At 37.1% G+C, this 23,410-nt stretch overlaps 4 protein-coding genes and 1 non-coding gene across 11 annotated transcripts; 1 reads left to right on the forward strand and 4 right to left on the reverse strand.

Annotated features, from left to right (window-relative positions):
* Positions 1 to 206: 206 nt before the first annotated feature.
* Positions 207 to 3,445, reverse strand: LOC125192139 (grpE protein homolog 2, mitochondrial-like). The gene is made up of 7 exons (XM_048089614.1): positions 3,252 to 3,445; positions 2,026 to 2,230; positions 1,753 to 1,940; positions 1,490 to 1,657; positions 875 to 1,003; positions 539 to 658; positions 207 to 417 (listed from the first exon to the last, which is right to left on the reverse strand). The coding sequence occupies exons 1-6, from the start codon at positions 3,378 to 3,380 to the stop codon at positions 575 to 577; spliced, it is 903 nt and encodes a 300-aa protein (XP_047945571.1). The 5' UTR covers positions 3,381 to 3,445; the 3' UTR covers positions 207 to 417; positions 539 to 574.
* A 4,199-nt stretch (positions 3,446 to 7,644) lies between these two features.
* TRNAG-GCC lies at positions 7,645 to 7,715 on the forward strand. Its single transcript has one exon. It is a non-coding gene; the product is annotated as a tRNA-Gly (tRNA).
* Positions 7,716 to 11,818: 4,103 nt separating this feature from the next.
* LOC125196404 (EH domain-containing protein 1-like) lies at positions 11,819 to 14,898 on the reverse strand. 6 transcript variants are annotated; one of them, XM_048094900.1, is made up of 16 exons: positions 14,591 to 14,893; positions 14,438 to 14,517; positions 14,306 to 14,374; positions 14,142 to 14,202; positions 14,024 to 14,079; positions 13,899 to 13,947; positions 13,772 to 13,824; positions 13,588 to 13,701; positions 13,404 to 13,506; positions 13,270 to 13,319; positions 13,080 to 13,208; positions 12,754 to 13,005; positions 12,601 to 12,680; positions 12,390 to 12,516; positions 12,181 to 12,324; positions 11,819 to 12,115 (listed from the first exon to the last, which is right to left on the reverse strand). In XM_048094900.1, the coding sequence occupies exons 1-16, from the start codon at positions 14,673 to 14,675 to the stop codon at positions 11,930 to 11,932; spliced, it is 1,638 nt and encodes a 545-aa protein (XP_047950857.1). In that variant the 5' UTR covers positions 14,676 to 14,893; the 3' UTR covers positions 11,819 to 11,929. The 6 variants fall into 6 exon arrangements, with proteins under 6 accessions (XP_047950857.1, XP_047950855.1, XP_047950856.1 ...); XM_048094898.1 differs by having other exon boundaries at positions 13,270 to 13,506; positions 14,591 to 14,897; XM_048094899.1 differs by lacking the exon at positions 14,142 to 14,202 and having other exon boundaries at positions 13,270 to 13,506; positions 13,772 to 13,810; positions 14,591 to 14,898.
* Positions 14,899 to 16,225: 1,327 nt separating this feature from the next.
* On the reverse strand, positions 16,226 to 18,242 carry LOC125193042. 2 transcript variants are annotated; one of them, XM_048090747.1, is made up of 4 exons: positions 17,823 to 18,242; positions 17,263 to 17,712; positions 16,889 to 17,180; positions 16,226 to 16,804 (listed from the first exon to the last, which is right to left on the reverse strand). In XM_048090747.1, the coding sequence occupies exons 1-4, from the start codon at positions 18,240 to 18,242 to the stop codon at positions 16,668 to 16,670; spliced, it is 1,299 nt and encodes a 432-aa protein (XP_047946704.1). In that variant the 3' UTR covers positions 16,226 to 16,667. The 2 variants fall into 2 exon arrangements, with proteins under 2 accessions (XP_047946704.1, XP_047946703.1); XM_048090746.1 differs by having other exon boundaries at positions 17,263 to 17,739.
* A 3,558-nt stretch (positions 18,243 to 21,800) lies between these two features.
* Positions 21,801 to 23,157, reverse strand: LOC125195867 (ethylene-responsive transcription factor 3-like). The gene has a single exon (XM_048094132.1). It carries the CDS (start codon positions 22,833 to 22,835, stop codon positions 22,149 to 22,151), a length of 687 nt encoding a protein of 228 aa, XP_047950089.1. The 5' UTR covers positions 22,836 to 23,157; the 3' UTR covers positions 21,801 to 22,148.
* Positions 23,158 to 23,410: the final 253 nt, after the last annotated feature.

The following is a 23,410-nucleotide window of genomic DNA, read 5'->3' on the forward strand; positions in this document are numbered from 1 at the left end:
ACCGACTGAAAGAGGGAAATGAATGACAAATCTTAATTCATTAATTTGCTTAGTATGCCCAAGAAACACAGATGAAATAAAATTGACATTCCTTATTTTGGTATCTAGAAAAAAATAGGAATGAAATATAATTCATACACTGTTTAGTATTTTCTTGGACTACATGATTATGTAAAGATTCATGGAGTATTATTTTACGAATATTATGAAATTAAAGAAATTAAATGATCTCGAAAGATGCACAAAATCTTACATCAAAAGCATCTCTACCAACACATCCCTCAACTTATAAAACTTGCAGAATTAACACTGAATTGAGACGAACTCAAACGAGGGCGTTTATTTGTACAGGCAGTAGAACAAACCAAAATCAGTTCCTTCTACGCCTATCTCTTCACAACCAAAATTTCAGTAGCACTGAAAATACCGGCACAGAAGAACACAGTGTAAAGATTAAGGGGAAATTAGCCAATATTTCTATCTAAGTAGTTGGAAGAATGCATCCAAATGAGTAATAAGAGTAGATCTATTTTTCCACCTGAATGTTTTGGAGAGTTTCTCAAGCATCGGATCCTTATTCAACTTCCCCATTGTCCACCGCGACTGTGACACCAACTTCAGCAGGCCTTATAACTCGGTCGTGCAGCTCGTACCCAGCCTAAATAGGCAGCAAAGAGAATACATGAGGGAAAGACCAACAGGAAGAATAATAGATAAAGCATGCAGTAAGTCCTATACCTGATTCATCATCCCAACTCATTATATAACCATTTGAAACAAATAATAGCAACCCTTCCCATATTTCTATTCCAACTTTTCAATTATATCTTTTGAGAAACCAAGTGCTGTTACAGTTTCAAAGCTTTTAAGATACCTTTAGAACAACTGCAACACGACCTGCCGGCTTTGAAGCATCTGGTACTTGGAACACTGCATTATGCCTGTTTGGATCAAACTCCTCACCTGTTGGGTCATATTTCTCGAGTCCAAATTTTTTAAATACCTGTAAATGAAAAGTTGGTGCACTACTTTACAATCTTTACATGAAGAAAACACGTAATCACAGGATAACAGTGTCAGGCACATGCCATTAAACGGTTAACAAAAATCAACATCCTTGACTGTGAGTGTGAATCATTTATTCATGATCTATACCTCAAATATTCAAAAAAATTTAGATACACGAAATCTGGGAGTGGATAATATATTGCTAGAAAGGTAATTGAGTTGGCTTTACAATTGTAGCAAACATTCATAATTTTTTAGATACAAGATATCTGGGAGTGGATTAAATATTGTTGGAAAGGTAATTAAGTTGGCTTTACAATTATAGCAAACGTCATTCTGATTACTATTCCCTTCATGTCTAGTTGAATTTGTTCATAATAATCACCTCCTAGACAAACAATAAATTAGCATAAAGCACTTTACAAGCATAGCAGAGACACAAAATCTACTGAGAGAATGAAGGATCCAAAAACTTAAATACCTCTGCTAACTGCTTTTCAGTCATTTCAACACCTTCAAGCAGTGTTTTAAGTTGATTAACAGCTCCAGCTGCATCTTGAGAGGTATCAATTTTTGAAAAACTCTCTTTTGCAGCAGAAGAAGCTCTTCCTAGATTATCCGCCACATCCAAAAGGCTTTTAGCAAAATTCTGCGTAAAAGGTTAACAAATATTTAGGCCAGCCTCCTCTAGTTTCCAGGAAAAGGGGTCCCCATAGAGCGTGTCACCGGAACAAATACACATACCTGAATAGCAAACTTCTTTGCATTTTCTGATTCACGCTTTGTACGCGCTTTCACATTTTCCATCTCCGCGAAGGACCTTAGCACCTTATCCTTCATTTGATCAAATTCTTCCTGCTTTTTCACCAGAAGTTGTTCCTTTTCCACCACAAGTTTCACCAGCTCATCTCTAGAAAGCTCGCTCTCCAAATCTGAATCATAGTAAAAAAATCAACTTGTTTAGTATACATATTCTCCTTTCAATTATCAAATATATGGATGAGATACCAAATCAACCTGATTCACTTTTCTCATCAGAAACAGATTCTTCTGTTGCACTAGAAGCTTCATTAGCCTCCTTATTTTCCTTTCCATTTCCAGAATGAGCCATTGTCTCCTTCTCATTGGGCTCTGGCGATGCAGACGATGAGAATCCAAACCATTGAAAGCCTGTTGAACTAAGTGCAGAATGATGTAGTGAAGAAATCTGAGCAGGTACCACCTAAAATGGAAAGTGAGCACCTCTTAATTCCAACAACATTCACACAGTAAATTTCCATTATCAGAATCTAGAAAGTAGTGCAACACAAAGCTCACAATCAGAAGCCAGATATGATCTGTCAAATAAATAATCTAATTAAACAATGTTGTAGCCTGGTATCCCCCGAGATAGCAGCTGTTCTTTACTCCTTTTTGGGTTAACATGTTAATTTTTATTACTCCACAATTTACTGCCTAGACAAAGATAGATGCTGAACAGGAATTGAATCAACTTTAGACTTCAAACATTTAGAAGCTGGCGGTATCATATAAAATGAGCAATAGAATGAAAACAAATGAACATTCAACAATAATAAGCAAAGATAGACAGGGAATTGAATCTCAGAAGCTCACCCATCCAAAATAAATAATTATAAAATAACATTAAAATTCTGAAACATAATTTCGGTGAAAGCATAAACGAAGAAATTACAGAACTGAATCAAATATACTTCCTGAAAGTCAAGATTACAACTCCATACTGTAACAGTAATCTCAGTTGGTACTTATCATGGCTACATGGAAGACATAAACATGTATGCACGACCCTCTCTACCTGCTTAAACAATCTAACGAATATTGTCTACTCAAAAAGTTGGAGCAAGTTATAGAGAAAAAACAATTTTCCAAGTTTTAAAGTTCGTAATAAATGAATAAATCAGTTTAATGAGCTACGAATTAGAATTATTAACTTTTCCGGGAAGGGGGATAATCAAGGGCAAAAAAACATGAAAGTCTGCAGAAAAACAGGAATTAGAATAAAATTAATGAACAGGAAGGAGTTCCCAACCACCAAAAAAACTACTCGCAATCATGAGTATCATTATTGCTCTGATTAAAAGAAAGAGAGACACATACAAATTGCGAAAATTGACAGAAAAAATCAGAATAAACGTGCGCATAAATGCGGAAAATGAAATAGAATAGCTGCTGAAATAGAAATGTATCGATCATACCCCAATACGGAAAGAGAAGAATCGTACCATATCATTAGCTCTGCGTGATGAAATCAAGTAATTCGATGAAGTTTGGAAATGTTTGCTGAGCTTGGAGTTTCGGGACTGAGTCAAAACGATTCTTGAGAACCGGGTAGTTATTCTGCTGAGGGACATGGCCGTGGGGGATGGTGGCGGTGGAGCGAGGAAGGCAGAGAGGGTTTTAGAAGGATTTTGTGCTTCTTGTCAAAGAAAAGAAAGCAGTTAAAGCGGAGAAGGATCCATAGTCAATATTGACCTAGTTGCCCCTGAATGTATTCGGTGTAGTAGTACTTTGTGGTGCATCGATCGCAGGGGTGTTGGCGTCTTTTCATAATTGGAAAACCAGTTGCTGTGAGATTTAATTTTGGGCTGATTTGCTGTATTTAAATTTAAAATAAGGATTAATTTGCCTATTTCACAATTTTGAGCTCAAACATATTCCAATTTCTGTTTCTAATGAGTAAATTATAACAGCAATCACAAATTGGTTAAATTGCGGTTCAACCAGTTTATTTTGATAATAAGTTTTAATTTGTTTGCAATTATCTCACTATGAAATATTTGATTGTCTGTGTTTAATATATTGTTGATGTTTTCAACTAATCGACGTTGATGTGTCTTTATGTATGAAAGCATGAATTGTTTAATTTACGGTAGTGACTTCCGTATATAATTTGACGGCTTTTGTATCGGATACAATTTTACCCAAAAATAATTCTTTGTACGATAATCGCAAACAAATTCAAATTTCATAGTATTTCTGTTTAATTTTTAAAGTTGCAAAACAAAATGAAATTTAACCAAATTTCATGATTTCTTCAAGCAATTCTCCGTTTACCAAATCCAATTTTTCAAGAAATTTTGTTTGTAACCGCTTAGCATATGCGTGCAATGACTTAGCTCGTCGACGGTTTAGGTGAATATTTTTTAAACTTGCATTTAAAAAGCATCGTTTTTGTGTTGTTTTGCTAAAAAAATTGCCTCGCTTTTTGAAATTGCACATAGATTCCTAACATACAGTCATTTATTTTAACTTTCTAGTTTTCTAGCGATAATAGCGTCGATCCTTGTCATCGTTAGCAATTGTTGCACTATCGAACTCATGCGACTTACATGCGCGTCTTCATCACTCCTCTAAAAATCTCTGAATCTCTTTCATTTCGGTCTAGTCTATTCCCCCAAAAAATTCAAGTTTTATACCCTTCGATTTTAAAGCAAAATTCAACGTCATAATTCATGTTTGTTGACGCGATTCAACTCGAACCCACACGTGTGCTCTCTAACTTCTTCCTCAAGGTCCATTTCATCCTCCTTTCTCTCACTCTTGGGCCCCTAGCTAGACGAGCAACGTCAATAAAGCATCATCAATTAGAATTTAAATATTTCTGCAACTTATTAACCTTGGCATAATTGATTTTATCGTATAAATATTCAATAGTTTATGGAGTAATAATGAAAATTATACCATCAAAACATCAAACAAACGGTAATCACGCATCTTCAAAGTTATTAGAATAATAATGTTGGAATTGTGGTCCGGTCAATGCAATTTGACGGGTCGTTCAAGTGACAAAATATATAATTTGATAAAATTAAATAATTTATAATCGATCTACGCTCCGAGTAGATGATTGTGGTATATTCACTTTCTCTAAACCGATTCCCGGTGAATGAGAAATAATATATCAAAGAATATCACGATATATGGAGATATATAATTAATTAATTAAATAATTAATTAATTCTGGACATGTAGATAAAACAATGTGGCAATTGAGCATACAGAGAAAGCTTCGTAGAATGCATGCACATTGATCGGGTTGTCCAGATACATTTCTGGAATGAACAACTACGTGAGAGGTGTCTAGATACATCCATCTAGGTTCATGCTCCATAATTGACGTTTGTAACCGCCGACCGTTACAAATTAGCCTTAATGGCATGTTTGACTCCACATCCTCCCATGGCCTATAAATAGTGGTGCATACTCTTGCATTCTACACACCATTCACAAGCATTCTAGAAAGCATAAGCTATCTCCCTCTCTTGCATTGTTCTTCTGTCGAAGCTTTGCTCTCTCCTTCATCCAGTTCGCCGGAGCTCTGTTAATTGCGGTGCTGCTTCATGAGAGACGTAAGCCGTTTTATCTTTAGGGACGACACGCCAATCCGAGAGCACTACCGAAGCGTATCTCGTCTTGCGGAAAGAGGCCTCCTCGACTCGGCTATTTCCTTTTCTACGGTTTATAGTTTCGATTTTTCATTTGTAATTTTGTTTTAGTTATCATTTTTATATTCCTTCTTTTGGGTTGTATTACGCCCGGCTAGTCTTATCGTGTAATCACAGAATCCCCAACAAATAAGAATTAAGAAAGGTGTAAATCCTATTAATAAGCATACAACATCCTATGATCACTTGCTGTTTCTCCTTCACATTTTTCGGTCATATCTCTCTATTTTTCTTTAAATATTACTATATATTAGTAATATATCAGAGAATCTGAGGTCAAGCTGAAAGAGTCGACACGAAGGTGTAAATCCTATTAATAAGCACACTTTAGTCCCCTGCTGTATATACCTCTAGATCTATATGGTTTGAATTTTAATAACCTAAAATGATGATATCTACAATATTTTGGACAAGTTCTTTGATTATGGAGTGTTCTTCACCGTACATTCTCAAAGATTATTCTACGGTTATCATCTATCTATCTATATATATTAAATGAGAATTTTGGATATATTTATGGAATTACCATTTAGGGTTTAGGGTTTAGGGTTTCTCATTTAAGCTTAAATATAATATTTAGATACTATAATCTAGACACTATAATAAACACTATAATATAGACGTTGCCTTCCTATGCTTTGAATCATTTTACACCTTCCATTAAATATTATTAATACTGGAAAATAAAGACTCTAAATCAAGATAAACTACTCCCTCCGCCCGTGAAAGTTGTTCAGTTTTGCCGTTTCGGGCCGTCCGCGAAATGTTGTCCGCTTTGCTTTTTTTTTTTCTTCCCATTTTTGGTAAATTGACCCCCACTTTTCTTTATATTTCTTAAAACTCGTGTCAGGTCAAACATGGACAAGAATTTATATAAAACTGATGTAAGCTTAAAATTAGAATCTAGACAAAGCATACCACATTTTAGACCTTCCACTGAACTAAGCATACGCTATTGCCAAAATAAGCATAGTAAGGAGGTCAAATATTCAAAATAATAAAAAGTCAGGAAAATGGAATGTGTATAAGGTACAACCCTTCCATTCTTAAAACAAAAATAATACAAATCACAAAAGATTAGTCAAAAACATTCCACGGCTGATTGCACATTAATTACCACATAAATAACTTCTATCATTATTGTGTGTATTAAACGCACACGTCTTACCACAAAAATTACTTTCATACTACTTTCATACTAAAATACCACTACATATATCCTTATAAGCTTTTCACTTCATATTTAAACCGAAAGCTTGCTTGTCTATGTATTGCTGTTTGTTTGCCTAGATTGTCATTTTATATGATGTCAATATAGTATTTTGATTTCGTATCTCATATTGTTTGGAACCATATGCCGAATTGTTTGTCTATGTATCACATATTGCTTGCATATGTATTGCAGATTGTATGTTATTTGTTGTCACTTTAAAATTGGTATCACCCTAAAGCACCCCACCTACTATATGTATATATAATGGTGACCAAAATTGAACTACATTTTATTGCATAATCAATACTACTCCCTCCGTCCCACAAAAGATGTCACACTTGTGGGCGGTACGAGATTTTAGGAGGTTTTGCTTTGTGTGTTAAATGGAGAGAGAAAATATAATTTTTATATTAATGTAAGAGATAACTTTTTTCAAAAAGGAAAATTTGACATTTTTTGTGGGACAAACTAAAAAGGAAAGTGTGTCATTTTTTATGCGAGGAAGGGAGTACCAAATGTATCAATCATAGGATTGCAATGTCTGAAGGTTAGGAATGACGCTGATGCTATATGACAACTAAATTTACTAAATGGAGTATAAAGTTTAAGATTTTTTTTCTGAATAATATTAACACAACAATCAGTTATGTTAATACCATAATTTTCGCAAGTTTTGATCAAATTCACGTATTGTAATATATACAGAGACTCCCAAAAAGTTTGCAACATGTAGTAACCTAACTTCCTTCAATTGTGCACATAAGAACTTAATTATTTGTTTAATGTTTATACATATTACAATACAAATATAGTAATATAAATTGGTTCCGGAAACGTTTGCTTATAAATAAAAACTGTCCCCATCCTTCCTTCAAACGTAACTCCAAAGTGAAAAATCACAACTTGATACCTATTCAAGTCAATTGAGTAGTAATTGTTAAGTGTAATCAACAGGAGGCACCAGTGGTCTAGTGGTAGAATAGTACCCTGCCACGGTACAGACCCGGGTTCGATTCCCGGCTGGTGCACATTGCTGTGACGATTCATGCGCTCCATTTGGATTATGGGTTAATCCGATTCTCCGATTTATTGACGAGATTTAATGCGCATCTGAGCAAACTTTTTTTTTTTTTTCCCCTTAATTTTTTATTATTCTCTATTAAAGTTTACTGTAATCAAATACTACAGTATATATTAATAATTAATCACATTTAACATTTATAAAACAATATTTATTCCCCTGGATTTCAATTATTTTTTGTTAGTTTTTCTACATCCAATTATTAATAATTACTAGTATCACTCTCGTGCTGTGCTCACACGGTCCATTCTATTTATATAAAATTGTGAAATATTTAATTGAAATACGAAAAATATTACTCCCTTCCCCTATTAATCGGCAACGGCCGACTTAACACAAGTTTTAAGAAATATAGTGAAAAATAGGTGAAAAAATTTAATTAAATGTGGATCATATTTAGTGATTTAGGGGAGTGATCAATTGCTAACTCATCATTTAATTGCTAACTACAACTAATTTAAGGCCATAGGATTTTAGAAAACGTGTGGTCTACAATTTGACACGTGTAATTTTCGTTTTTATTAATAAAATAAAAAAAGATTAAAAAAACGCCAAATTAGGGTTTTAAATGAAAATGTCAATATAGTGTTTCGGAAATATCAACACAATGCTTTGAGAATGTCAACACGATGCTTTAGGAATGTTAACCCATTGCTTATATTGACATTCTACATGTATTATATTGACATATTTTATATAGTATGTTGACATTTCTTTCTTTGCGAAAAAATTAAAAAAATTTCGAATTTTTTTTCAAATTTTGACGTCGGAACATATGCATATATAATATCGTTGGAATCCTTATAAAATTATCTTTAATTTGATATATGTTATATGAATTTAAAGTTTTGGGATTTCTTTTAAAAGTTAGTTATAACTAAACATGTAGTTAATTGACATTAATACCCCTATTGATATTTTATGGAATTAATCTTATGGCTTTATTGACGTTTTTTGTTGATCGTATTGATATTTCTTGGTTGATGATCTAGGCCCTTAATTTGAATATCTAATGACTATTATTTAGTTGTAGTTACCAACTAGGTATTGAGTTAGCAATATAAGAGCATCCGCAATGGTGCTTAGGCCAAAGCAATAGGCCAGTCATTCTCTCCCCTGCCACGTCAGAACACTAAAAAATCTACCTGGTCACATCAGATTTAGGCCAGGCCGCAATAAAAATAATTCAAAATATACTACATTTACGGAATTAAAATTACGATTAAAATACGGAATTAAATTTACGAGACATATACGGGAAAATTCATTAATTTTATTTAAATAAAAAAAAGTACATTAACTAAAAATCATAAAAATAACATAATAAAAAAAAATCCGGGCTTCCACACACGAGCCACCTTGAATCTGTTGCTTCGCGTTTATATAGTTTTTCAAAAATTAAAAAAAAAAGAATTAAATTTTTTTTTTAAAAAAAGAATTAAAAAAAGAATTAAAAAAAAAATTCGTTTGGCCGATCGGGCCGCCACAATGGCGTGGTCCACTGCCGAGCGATGGCGTGCCCACCCATCATCGCTCGCCGATTAATTGATGTGGGCTGGTCGACTCCAATGGTTCGCTACGATCGATCGGCACAGCTGACGATCGGCCTAGCCGGTCATTAGCCGACCATTGCGGATGCTCTAACACTCCCCTAGTGATTCATATATCAATTATAAATTAAATTAATAATAAATCTCCCGTAATTATTTGGACATTTCAAATAATTTTAGTTGATGAAATTTAAAGATTCATAAATAAAATATAGTAACGCCAACTTATATAAAAATTATGATAACTTTCACATCTGTATAACTGCCGTCAATTAAGTTGAATAGATATATTTAAATAAAATTTTAATTAAAGTATAATTTTTAATATAAAAATAGCAGTTTTGTAAATATTCCCAAAACTCCACTTTAATTGCATAGATTCCCCCCCTGATTTTCGATTATTCTTTGTAAATGTTTTACTCTATCCAAATATTATTAATTAAATATAATGAAAAGTGGGTGGAAAAAGTTGATGGGATGTGAGTGCTACTTTTAAAGTATTAGTTTTATAATAAAATGTGAGTAGAAATGAGTTAGTGAAATATGTATTAGTTTTATAATAAAATGTGAGTAGAAATGAGTTAGTGAAATATGAGGTCCACTGCCAAAAATGGTAAAAGTGAAGTGTGTCAAATTTTTAGGAACGGACCGCAATAATAAACTGTGTCAAAATTTGGGGGACGGTATTTTTGACTTTAGCCGAATATTAATACTACCAGTACACATAAATAAAAGAATACTAAGTACTACTACCAATGAAGAATACTAAACCCTAAGATATCTCAGTTGTGCATTCTCTCCTCTCTTGAAAGTTGAAACCCTAGCGGCGCTCTCTCCTTTTGAAAGTTGAAACCCCAGCGGCGCTCCCCTCTCTTGAAAGTTGAAACCCTAGCGGTGGATGCTATATTTTTATTAGTTTTACTGTATCCAAATATTAATAATTAAATTGTTATAACGTCTATAAAAGAAAAGTTATTGAAAGCTTCTCAGTGTGCGCTCTCCTCCTCCTATCGGGGGGCGGCGGGTAGCTCACACCGTCGCCCCCCAAGCCACAGCCGCCATCGGAAAGCAGCGCACCACTCCCCCTCAAGGGCGGAGTTCTATCTTCTCTCCAACTGTCGGTAATCCCTTTCCATCTCCTCCCAATGTCACCGGTGTGCTTCTGCGAGATCCGGCTGACGAGTTGGAGTATTTCCGCCCCTCATATCCCGGGGTTCTCGTCAGCCACTCGCCGCGCTACTCAGTCTCATCACACCATAAGTGGGGCCGACGCTGCCTCGCCGACCACCGGAGGATTTCGGATCCAGGGCCTACCCACGCTGATTGGGAGATGTCTAATCTCTCCCCGTGCTTAAACTGCAAGTCCTCTCGGACTTATCTTCTCCAAAGCCCAACGGCAGTCACGCAGTGGGTGGTGTGTACAACGACAAGCTGGAAGTCAACCAAGGGGGGACGTGTTGGACCGGACGGTAAGTCGTTTTTACACAACAACCACCGGAGCGGCGCTGCACCTGCCGCCCTATGGAGATGGTTCAGCTATGATGTTTGGGAGATGTCTCTTATTCTTTATCCTCTCCCCGTGTTTAAACTGCAACTTCTCCAGAGGACACCGACAACTATGCATTGGCAAGTAATGGGCAGTGTGTTGAGCGACAAGCTGGAAGTCAACCGCACTGAGGGCCGGCGAGTTGGACCAGACGGCACACTTAACCATCGGACCAACGCTGCCCTGCCGCCGCCTCATGGAGATGTTACCACCTATGATATTTGGGAGATGTTGTTAAGCTCCGGCTCTTAACCGAACATAGCTTCTTTTTGTCCAATTCGTGGCTCCTGTTGTTAACCTCTCTCGTTCCGTTGTAGTTCATTATGTCCCATTACTAATATTAATATTTTCATTTTTAGTTTTATTGTTGGAGTATTATATAACGAACCTTACAAATGATACTTTAAAAATTAAATAAAACATTAATCAGAGTATCTTCAACCATTTACACTAAATATTTATTCATTTTAGTCTAAATTTTTAAAAATATTCTCTATATTAACTTTTTTTACTCAAAAAATTCGAAAAAGTTTTTGTTTTTGTTTTAGGGTAAACCTAAAAATAGATAATTGGATTGGTTTCGAGTAAGTCTACTCTATTTTACTAAATTTTAATGTACTATTGAAGATGCACTTATTAGCCTATATATGGAGTATAATTATTATTCCCTATCTTACTTTCTGCTCATACTTTTCAGGAATGTAGAGAACCAAATGTTTATATTTTTCAGGGTCGGAGGAGTTCTATTGATCTTGTGAAAAGAAACTGTACTAGCCCTGCATACCATTGGAACTCTTGCTGTTGGCATATACTGTAATTAAATTTATCTTAAATCATAGTAATAAGAAATTATGAAGATCAACACTACTCAATACGGATTGCCATTTTCCACTAAAATTATACTAATGGGACATGTGAATCGCATAAACTTTGCTAAACTTTTACTCCACAATCTGTTTTGTGGCAAGCCATGTATTCCAATTGATATTTTGATCTATTTTGAAACAATGTATGCCATTACATGTCAATTTATACACATAACACACTGTGAAACATTTGGAAAGTCTAATCGTAAGGATTTCGGAAATCCTTAAGAAGCTGTGGGATATCATAAGCAAGCATTTCATCAACACACTGAATCATTTTTGGTTTTAACTTCTCAAACTTGTCTATGCTGTATCCGCTCAATCTCTCTCTAAATTGATCCACATTCGGGAAATCCCCCAGCGGTAGATGTTGCTCTCTCTGAACCTGAATGGTAATTTGAGGATATAGAATCATTTAACGTTTGAGACGAGAAAAAGAGAAGAGGGAACCTTTGCAAATTCAATGGCCAGATTATCGATGAGCCTTTGCTGAGTCTTAGCTTTGCCTATCATTGCAGGCATCTCATTCCTGAGATGACTAATGATCAAGGCATGTATCTTAGCAGCACGAGCACGTTTCACAAACTCATTTATCTGTGACATGAAACCATCGTTAATATTGTTACGATGATATAATGGGAAAACTAAGAGATACTTACTCGACGATCACAAGCCTTCTTAGGTATGTCTTTCAAGTCATTGAGAAGGTTGTCTTGTTCTTTCTGGAAGAGCTCTTCCCCGAGGGGACCGGCTGCAGCATTGTTTATAGGCTTGTCGTTGAAGGAGCTTGCAACAAATAGTGTAGTAAGTAATTAGTTGCCCAATATAAGAAATTTGATTGGAGAAGTAGTGTTGTAAGTAATTAGTTACCCAATATAAACACGCATAACTTCAGGAGTATTCAAGACTTTGCCTAGAGACCACATTAAGGCACCATATACCCGCATAAGCTGCGAAGAGAGGATATGATCAGTTAGGGTGCATCTGAGTACATATACTGTATAGATATAAAGAGATGCATACTTGTTGTGTATCAATTTGGTCGGCCTTGTTGAGGACGACGCGTATCTTATCATCATGACCACGGAGAGATTCAATGACGCGCTTGAATTCGTCGCTGATGTCAAGCTTGTGAGGGTCGAACAGGAGTAGGATGAGATCACACTTGATGGCGAACCAGGAAATGGCACCTGTGAAGTCGTAGCTTCTCTGCGTGCGTTGCTTCTCCCCAGAGAGGACTCCCGGGGTGTCCACAAAGGTGATGTGCTCCAGCAACTTAATTATTCATCAATGGTCAAGAATCAACTCATCATCTCATAATCAAGATGGAAGAGTATAGTGTAACTCACAGGATTGGGGAGCTGTGAGCACTCAAATTTGGATAAAAAAGCTGTTCCGAAGGATTGAAGGCCGCTGAAAGGCATGTCTGCTTGAACAGCAATGGTGTTGCCTGGAATGCTTCTGTCATCAGCTCCGTTCTGTTTTTCCATTACATTAAATCACCATTCCCACAAACTAACATGAAATGCACGTTCGTACCATAACCACTACGAATCTGTCTGTCGTGGGCTCTGGACCGATATGAGCTCCTGTAACCAGACTCAAAAGTTGAGTAGCTAGAAACAAACAAACCAATGGATGATGAAATGAAATGAATCTAGGAAATGAATTACCAGGATAAGTACATCCCATGAGATGCTTGATGAATGTGGTCTTGCCTGTGGAGTATTGGCCAAGTAGCATCACCATTGGCTTCGCCTCAAAATCGCTACTTGTCTTCCAACAATCATATCAACATCATCATTCATCGTTTGCAGCTTCTTTGCTAAAATACTAGGAGTATGGTTTACTACTTACCAGTAGAGGACAAACAAATTCATTGAACTTGTAGGTCACTTCCAGGGGCTTTAGCTTCTTGATGTACAGATTCTTCAGTCCATCCACAATTGAAGTCACCGGCTTCGACGACATCTAACAATGATCAATATTAATTTAATAAACTTGAATTTCAAGCCAACACTAAATGTAAGTGAAAAATTACCTTTCCGGTTTTAGAAAACCAACTTCCAGAAGATGAATGCTGCAGTTGATTGCCTAAAATCATCAAATCAAAAGCCAATGCTTAATTAGATAAGAAAAAATTCCTCAGCACCATGGCATCATCTTACCACTGATCCGCTCAGGCGAAGGGTAGCGCGCGCTTTGACTCCGTTTCGTCTGCAGTTTACCATATTTCATCTATCAAAAAAAGAAACACAAGTACAAGAGAGATGAGAGGGGAAATCAAACTCACGACAAGAAGGGTTTGAAGACCTTCCATGGTGGGTGGTTGCAGGTTCTCATAATCAACTGCAACAGAGCAGATTATGAGATAATCAATTCAAGCAAATGAAACTCACTAACTAACTAACCTTGAGTATCATTCACAATATCATTGGTTATATTATGGCCAGCTTGTGCCAAAGACATGAGCTACACTCACCCAAAAGCTGAACGAATCAATCACCACAAATAGAATTTACAAGCAAAGGGTATATATATATATAAGTAATTACGAGGAGAAACAAGACCTGACCTGCATTGCTACAACGAATTCATCATATCCAAGATAACCTTGCCTCTTCGAATCAGCAATTGACCAAACCTATTATCATAATCAAAAATACATTTATTATATATTACAACTCAAAACTAAATAATTCGGAACCTGCTTGAGATCTTGACGACTCAAATTAGACATGGAGAGGAATTTCTGAGCATCGGTTCCCGTGATACGCCCATCACCATCTGCTCAACATATAAAAATTTGAATTAAAAAATTGCATGAAGAAATTGCTGAATATTGAAATTTGGTAGGTACCAGAATCAGCGCAAGAGAACCAAATTTGATACAACTTCTGATGCTCCTTGGAGCACCGCCCAATCGAAGATGAACCAATCTCCATTTTCTCAAAATTATTTCATTCAAATTTTGTTTTTCTTCATTTAATAGAGAGTCTTTACCACTTTCTTTGTTTCGAGAATGTCTCCACCAATTTCAAATATCGTGTATGGTAAAGGTAGTTAAAATCAACTGAAATTTGTCCGTACCCATTTTTCAATTGGGCTAAAATTTAATTAAATATTTGAGGCTTGTATAAATAATAATTTGGAAGTGATGCATGTGTAGTCGGTTAGGGCTCCCGCGTATGCTGTTTCACCACTACTAATATTTCGGACTGATATACTATTGTTACATATTATAAGACCAAGTCTCCGTGAATCAAATCTTTGCAGAAATAAAAAAAGAAAAATAGTCTCCTAGAGAAAAGAAAAAAGTTAAACAATTATTGGCAGAAATTAGGTAAAAAGAAAAATAGTCTCCTAGAGAAAAGAAAAAAGTTAAACAATTATTGGCAGAAATTAGGTAAAAAGAAAAATAGTCTCCTAGAGAAAAGAAAAAAGTTAAACAATTATTGGCAGAAATTAGGTAAAAGTAATAATGAAGATAGTGAAAACGTGATTGGGTATATTAATTATTGTAGTAGGGTATATTAATTATTGTAGTAGTATTTAGTTTGTTCACTAAATAAAATATGATATTTTTTATGGAATAAACTAAAAAAAATATGATATCTATACTGTGACAGATAGACTATTAATTTTAGTGTGTTTATAGTTGAAAATTGAAAAAAAAAAAATGAATTACCCCTTCCTAGATTCTGTCCAAATAACCAGCCATGCAGGGCACACCGAACCACTCCCCATTCAAGGTTAGGCACTACCCCCAAGGCCCAAACTGCTACCACCTCCCCCTCTCTGCGGTCGCCCAGTGGTCTGGAAAAATGTATACTCCTCCATACCAGATAATTTGGGACACTTTGACTGGGCACGGGTTTTAAGAAATCTAATAAAAAGTAAGTTGAAAAAGTTGGTGAGATGCGATCCTACTTTCAAAATATTAGTTTTATAATAAAATGCGAGTAGGAATGGGTTAGTGGAATATGAGGTCCACTACAAAAAATGGTAAAAGTGAAATGGATCAAATTATGTGAGACGGCCCGAAATGAAATAATGGGTCGAATTATCTGGGACGGAGAAAATAGTACAAAAGATATATTGAAACCACAATTAATTTTATTAAATCCAAATATAATTATAGACTTGTCACCATTTCTCTGTTGGTAATACTTTTGTAACGGTTTTTGGAAAGATGGGGTCCACAATTTATATTATTTATTTCTCTTTTATGTTTAATCTATTTTCAGTTAATTTTGCATATTCACTCCTAAAGATGGTTTTAAAGTTTTTTGTTTTTTTCGCTGCCAACCTGTCACCAAGCAAAGTAAATAATTTTCACAATTAACACAAAATTACAAGTCCAAAAAATAATAATATAATATTAACTAAAACAAAAAATTATAGTAGGAGTACTAAATTGAAGAGTAACATAGAAGAAAACATGATAATATAACAGCAGTACATAAAAAATAGACGCACAAAACGGGACAGAACATAGAATCGGAATTCAGAATTGATTTTTCAATAAATATTTAGGAAGATTATATGTACTCTCCCGTGTCTAACATAAAATAATACCGTTGTATTCTATAAATTCCATTGAGTTTCTTCTGTCCCTACACCCAATCTTTCATGAAGCAAAATAATCAGGTAAAGGCAGAGGGAATGAGTAAGACGGACCCAGGGTGGGCAAAAGCCCCCTTTATCATACCCATCTTATTGTATGTTTCTATACTTATGAATGAAAAAAATAAAATTCTGTACATATGTATGGAATTTAATGAATAGTCTCCCAAGGTAACTTTGTGCCTTTGCTCTGCATGAAAGGCGTACCATCCACTCTAGCCCGATTTGCTGTGCTCTGATCTCCTCTTCACTAGACAGTCGAGCAACTATCCGTGGTGTTGGACAGGTCACAAGCCCGATGCATCTTCGACTCAAGAAATTCCTACGGTCTTCCCGAGCAGCCATAACACCAGAGACAATTCTATACCGAATATTGTATGTAGTGAAGTTCTATCCAGCATGAAGCCATATATTGTGATCCCAGCTCTATTGTTCTCAAAGTATGTCACTGCAACCAATAAATCTCAAAAATTAAGTTCCCAAAAAATTAAATAGGCAAGTTTTGGTCCAAAAAGGAAAGCCTATATCTTACCCAGCGCCTGCCTTTTCTGAAACGAGATAGTGCTGTAAGCGTAAGAAGGGTCGAAATTGCAGTTGTCAAGCTCGTCTTCTTCATCTCCGCCATCATCTTCTGCATCAGATGCTGTATCTACAAACTGCTCATCACCTCTTATAGCCACTGGAGTCTCTGCATCAAAGGAGTCCACTGTGGCGCAGACGTGCCACTTTGCTGCCAGGCACGTCACGGCTTGTGCCTTGTGCGTGATCCTGGTCGCGCTACGCAGCAAGATCAAGAGTCCAGCGAGAAGACTAACACAGCAAACCTGCACAAAAGAAAAAAGAAAAAATTCCCAAATTTTATAGTGATCAATTAAGTTAAGATGATTTCATAATTGAATCACCTACCGCGAGCTCTCCTGTGTGGTATATATTGACATCCGCGTTGGGGCGTGTGGTCATGAGCAGAGACGAAAACTGGCTAGCCGTGATGAAGATCAAAGACCACAAAATGAATGATCTATATCTGTGGCTTATGATGCGCAAGTGTCTCCTGATTCTGAGGTGCTCTTTGAGGACGGATTCGACATCAGAATTGATTTGGAAGAGCTGTGCAAAGTCCTGGAGGCGGAGGATTTGGAGGCAGCAGATGAGGCGAAACAGAAGACAGACGAGGAAGAACACCACGGTTCTATAGAACCACGAGCACAGCTCCAATGTACAGGCGACTGTGTTGCTCACGATGGCATTGCCTAGGAAGGAGACGCGCGTCCCCCCTGATCCGTACCACCATATCTTGTACGCGCTCTCAGCAGCAAAGCAGGGCAACACGAAGATGAACAACAGCTTCAACGATCTCTGAATGCAATGCCAAAATTCCAAAGACTGAATGGTGAAATTAAACTGTGCATTCTACAATTTCTAATCAACGGGTAAATTCAACTAATAAATGGAAGCATACTGCATACATTAAATTGATTGGTGTAGCCCTTTCTGACGGTCTCGCTCTCATCGCAGAGCTTATCGAAGAACAAAAACCTCCGGAGTCCGTACTTACTGACAAAATGGGAGATGCAGAGGAAGGAGATGGCGGCGACGCCGGTGAGGGAGAGCTGCGCCACGGCGTCGTAGGGCCTGCTGTGGCGGGTGTCGCAGTCGGAGCAGGCGAGCACCAAGTGAGAGAGCGCGGGGATGGCGATGGACATGGCGACGAAGACGAACCACGAGAGGCAGGCGGTCCATGCGTTGGATTGATCGACGCACAGCCATTTGAGGCAGCGCCGGAACGCCTGCAGCTCGTCGTGGATGTCCGACGACATCCGAATCAGCGCCCGCCTCTTCTCGCTAGGGCTCATCAACGGCGCCACCGTTCCTGATTCGTCCCCCATCCGGATATGTTTTGTTTCAATTTGGATCTCAGCTATATATTCTGGTATGAGATTGGCAGAAATTTGGAAATGCAGTTTATATATAGGATTTGGAGTTGAGAGCTTCAGGAATTGGATTCCTTACGTAAACCAGATGAAATAAGAGATGAATTTTTAATTTCTTTTTCAGGAAATATGTGGAGGGAAGAATCAACGATTTTCAAATAATAACTAATGTTGGGGTGTCGAACCATAAATCTAGTATTGTGCACACGTAATTAATGTAATAATTAAGATCTCATTAATGTTTTATTGATGAAATTGTGATACTTGAAAATGTGGAATTATGTAACTAAAGATTCTTGGAATCTTGTATCGTCCCACTTATTGATCAAGTGTCGACTTAGAGTTAATTATAGTACAAACGACATGTGGTTTTATCATCCAATACATAGATAGATTGTTGAAGTGGAATAAATAGAATCATTATTGAAAACTCAATCAGTGATTACAATGAGTAGTAATGAGAAATGAAAGTTGTGTATGACGCAGGGCTTGTTTCTTTCATTAGCTACACAAAATCTCAACGGTATATCACGCAGGAGATGCGCATTTGCCACGTAATTTCTGGAACCACTAAAGTATGTAGGGAAACAGCTCTAACACGGAATAAATCGAAAAGTTTGATATGTCCATCCATTTACTGCCAACTGAAAGTAGAACAATTAATTACAACTACAACTACCAAAGCTATGAAATCTGGATCATACATTTGCCCATACTTTTATATTTGTGGGTTATTTTTAAATAATGTACTTATATAGTTCGAACATTGATTCTAAAATGATTTTTGGGTCTGGCCTTAAAAATAATACGTAGTACAGTACATTTTTTCCGCCAACTTAAATTCATCTCTTAAACAAAGAAGCATCAAAATATATTAGTACCATCAAACAACCACAATTTTTTCAATGCTGAAAACCAACAAAGCACTATTAACTCAAGCCGGAAAAACAAAGAATTCACCATTACCGCGTTTTTTTTTAAAAAAATCAGTACTTGGACTCATTTGGTCATTACAATTTACAATTGTAAGTGGAGGACATGAATGTAATCTTCTCATATTTTTCATATGTTTCAAGACCCAACCGAACGTAATAAAGCCCACTTTTATGGGGCTATTATTTTCTACCGAACACTAAAATTGTGGAAAACATTCACACATAAAAACCTTGAAAAACCCTTTATCACATAAATCTTGTTAACAGCTTACTACAAGGCAACCAAACATAGCCTTAGTGGCATGATTTTTATACCTTGAACGAGAGTATGTATGACTTCCTCAGTTTACAAATTTAGCTCACAAGAGAGCACAAAAACCCCATGTTGTTCGATTATATTTATACATGCGAGTTGCCACTAGGCTTTGCTGCTACTTGGGTGGATAAACCAGCGAGTTCTCACTCTAATTTCAACAAGTTGGTTGTACTTTTCCATGAAGCATTATTCTTCTCACTTCTATGATTTGAACGTAATCCAGCTTTTTCATCTTGGAGAGTGACCAAAGAATTGGCAACGAGTAGGGTCGAAATTACATCCTATTGCGGATATACACTCTTATCTTAAACGGCACTCCATTAGTTTTATTGAAGGAATTTAGAATTCATTCATGTTCTTCACTTGTAAGACAACAATCACTGGTGATGAATCCAGACAATGCTCACATATGGCCCCAGCCTGCTCCGTTAGTGGTCTCAAGACGGGCAAAACCCCCCACCAGAAGATTGTCGGAGTCAGGACCAGCTGTGACACGCCCTATCCTGAACCCCACCGTGCTCCTTTCATAAAGCAATCTGCCAATGTATTTATATATAGTCATATGCTTCTCTCTCAATGTCATCATCACTAAGCATGAAATCTCTACATACCATAGTTTGCAACTCAAGAGTTCCAAGTGAAATTTTTAAGGACAAGCGAACAAGACTTCTCTAATGTTTTTTCGAATAAAAATGCATGATTTGAATCATTTTCCTACTACACTATCTTATCGCACACTCATTCAAATTTGTCCAAACCCAATTCCTTTCAAAACTTGATTGCTTCAAACTATGCTTGCAAATTGCAACTGCAGCTTCTGTTTTCATTTATGGGTGGGAAGTGGGAACCCATTCATTGATCTAATACAATTCCAAAATTGACCAATCATGATAGTCAAAATTTCTTTAAATCTGCTGAAAAGTCAGAAAAAGAATTGAACAAGTCGGACATTAATCAATTATGCAACTGCCCAAGCTTTAAAAAAGAGTGTACTAGCAAATGAGAGAAAAGCTACTTAGATGCACATAGATGATGGTAGGTATAAAGTAATGATGGATGTCAACTTAGATCAAAATTATTACCCTCAAAATTTCCAGATTCTCAACTATGCCTATAATCAACTTAGTTCTCATCATCTCAAACTCATCTGACTACTGTAGTTTAGCTCCTTTGAAACCCAATCCAGGCTGACCAACATCGAATATAGGTTTCTTCTCAAGCTGCATCTTCTGTCATACAAGTGAGGTATCGGAAATGAATTTATCACTAAGCATGCCAAACATAACGAGCATATAGATACCCTCAAGGCGCAAACTAGAGATGTTGTCGCTCTTCATCTCCTCAGCAAGAATTTCAATCATTATAACATAGCAATATCAAAATAGGAATGAAACAAACACTCTCCATATAGCTCTGCAGATATGTCACCTAATAATTAAGGAGTAACATCACCCTATATTCACAACACAAGGGATAACAGCCAACTCAAGTAATTGTGAATTGTAGAGGGATGGAGTCGCATGCAAAATGGCGGAGGATACTTCACTACCAGACTCATTTATTTGCCATTACACTGCAATATCCCTTATATTGTTGGCATTATGAACTGTGTATACATTCACAGATAGCACAAGTTCTAACAACGCACAGCATGATCAATAACAAAACCCATTTAGTACCAATAGAAATGAAATGGAAATAGTTTTAACGGAAGGGAAGAATGTATAGATTGATCAGGTCAAACAGAATGAAAAAGAATGGAACTGCAACCAGTATTCTAAGAGGTAGCAGCCAGCAAAATGAGGTCCTGCACCAGCTTCAGAAATCATGGTGTATATTTATCAGTAAATTTAAGCACGTCTTAATTCATTGACACTCCTACACGTTCCCATGGTGCGAACAAAAACATAGACAGGACAATGATCTACTTATTCAATCGTAGCCACATTTCACAAGCAAAAACAAGAAACTGCTGCTTCTAACAATCCATGTGATCTTGAAAATATTAACTACTACTACTTAGTTTCACGCAAATGATCCCCAATCAACATAAGAAGGCTGCAATTCAACTTTGACAAACACATTAACACTAGATTCAAAAAACAATTCTTGAAATGCTAAAAGACATAAAATTACCATATTTAACATGGACAAAGCTGTAGTGAATGATCTAATAAGACCTAAAACAACACGTCTGCGTGCAAAATAAGGACTGAAACAGCAGATATGGCATATGCATACATATATAGTAAGTAGAGAACATGAAAGAAATAGAACACACTCATATACCAATCATAATATCTTCTATTATGGATAACATTAGGGATTATAAATACAAAAAAAGTAAATTCTCTGCAAACAACATACACTCGTAGAATACGAGGCTCGGAGTTTGTAAGGCACCGTCAGTCTTCACCCACGTCTATGAGCATTCTTCTTCTCTCTCCTTGTTTTGTTTTTTGGGATTTTTGGGGTTTTTTTCCGCAAAATAAAAGCAAAACAAAAAAAGAAAAAAAACGAAAAAGAGAAGAATTTTTTTAAGTAATTTAACCAAATGGGTGAATCTCTTCCAAATGACAAGTACATCATTTATCACCGGAGGGAAACCGCTCAGAGCCGGAGAGCCGTGCAGGCTAAGTCGTCAACGTCGGCGACGGCGTCTCCCGGCGGCGGCATGTTAAGATCAAAAGGCATGGGCATTTTACAAGAGGAGGAGGCGATGTCACAGTCGGCGTCATCAACCACGGATGAGGACGAATCACAATCGCTGTGACAATCATCGGGCGCCACCGGCGGCGACCTCGGATGCCTTCTCTGCTGCTGCAAAATCGGCTGCGGCGGCAGCTGCCGCGGCCCGCTGAAGGATTCCACGGTGCTGCTCATGCCGCTGGACGTCGGCCGCTGCTGCGCGATTATGTGCTGGTCCTGGGGGTAATACCGGCAATCCATGAACGGATCGTTGGGGCTACTATTAATACGCGGCTGATTAGGGTTTTGAGGGTTGAAATCTGGGTAAACGGCGCCGTTTGGCGGCAAGGGGAAGTTGGTCTTGGCCTTGGGGCCGCGGAGAGAGAGCGCAGCGGCGTCGTAGGCGCGAGCGGCATCCTCCGCCGAGTCAAAGGTGCCGAGCCAGACACGCGTCTTCTTCCAAGGGTCTCTGATCTCGGCGGCGTACCTCCCCCACGGCCTCTTTCTGACGCCTCGAAATCTGATCTCCTTAGATCCTCCCGATCCGTTGATTTCCACGCCGGGAACCACCGCCGCCGCCTGCCTCGCCGCCGCTCTGCCTCTCCGCATGGCTCAAATTAAAAGATGAGCACCGAAAAATTTGGGGAAAAGAATCAAAACTATTTGAAATACAAAGTTTTCTCAAGCGATTAGAAATTACTATTAGAGAGAGAGAAAGGAGACGATGGAGATGGAGAAGGAGATAGGAGAGAAGAACACATATTTACAGAGGAAACAACGCCATAGAGAGAAGAGATGAGATTTGATTGTGATAATAATTTTTCCTTTTTTCTCTCTCTACTGTGTGTTGTGTGTGGGAAAGAGGGGTTGGGAGGCGAGCACAATTTTTTGTTTTTTTTCGGTTATTCTAATTTTTATTTTATTTTTTCCTTGTCAAAAATAAAAAGTGATTTTTCTATGGTATTTGAGGTAGGCTGGTAGGGGGTGGTGGAATTGCTTTATCGATTTCTCTTCCTTTTCACATCACACGCCCCCACAAACCAACCACCCCTTCCAATAAATTTCTATTCATCCATTTTGCAATTTTCTCTATTTTCCTTTCCTTAATTCATTTTTAGGATCAAAATACAATTTTATTTACCATAGAAGATATGAACATGTGTACACAAAATCTCATGGCATTA

The sequence above is a fragment of the Salvia hispanica genome, chromosome 6 (genome assembly GCF_023119035.1).
Source record: "Salvia hispanica cultivar TCC Black 2014 chromosome 6, UniMelb_Shisp_WGS_1.0, whole genome shotgun sequence".
In the NCBI taxonomy this organism is placed as follows: Eukaryota; Viridiplantae; Streptophyta; class Magnoliopsida; order Lamiales; family Lamiaceae; genus Salvia; species Salvia hispanica.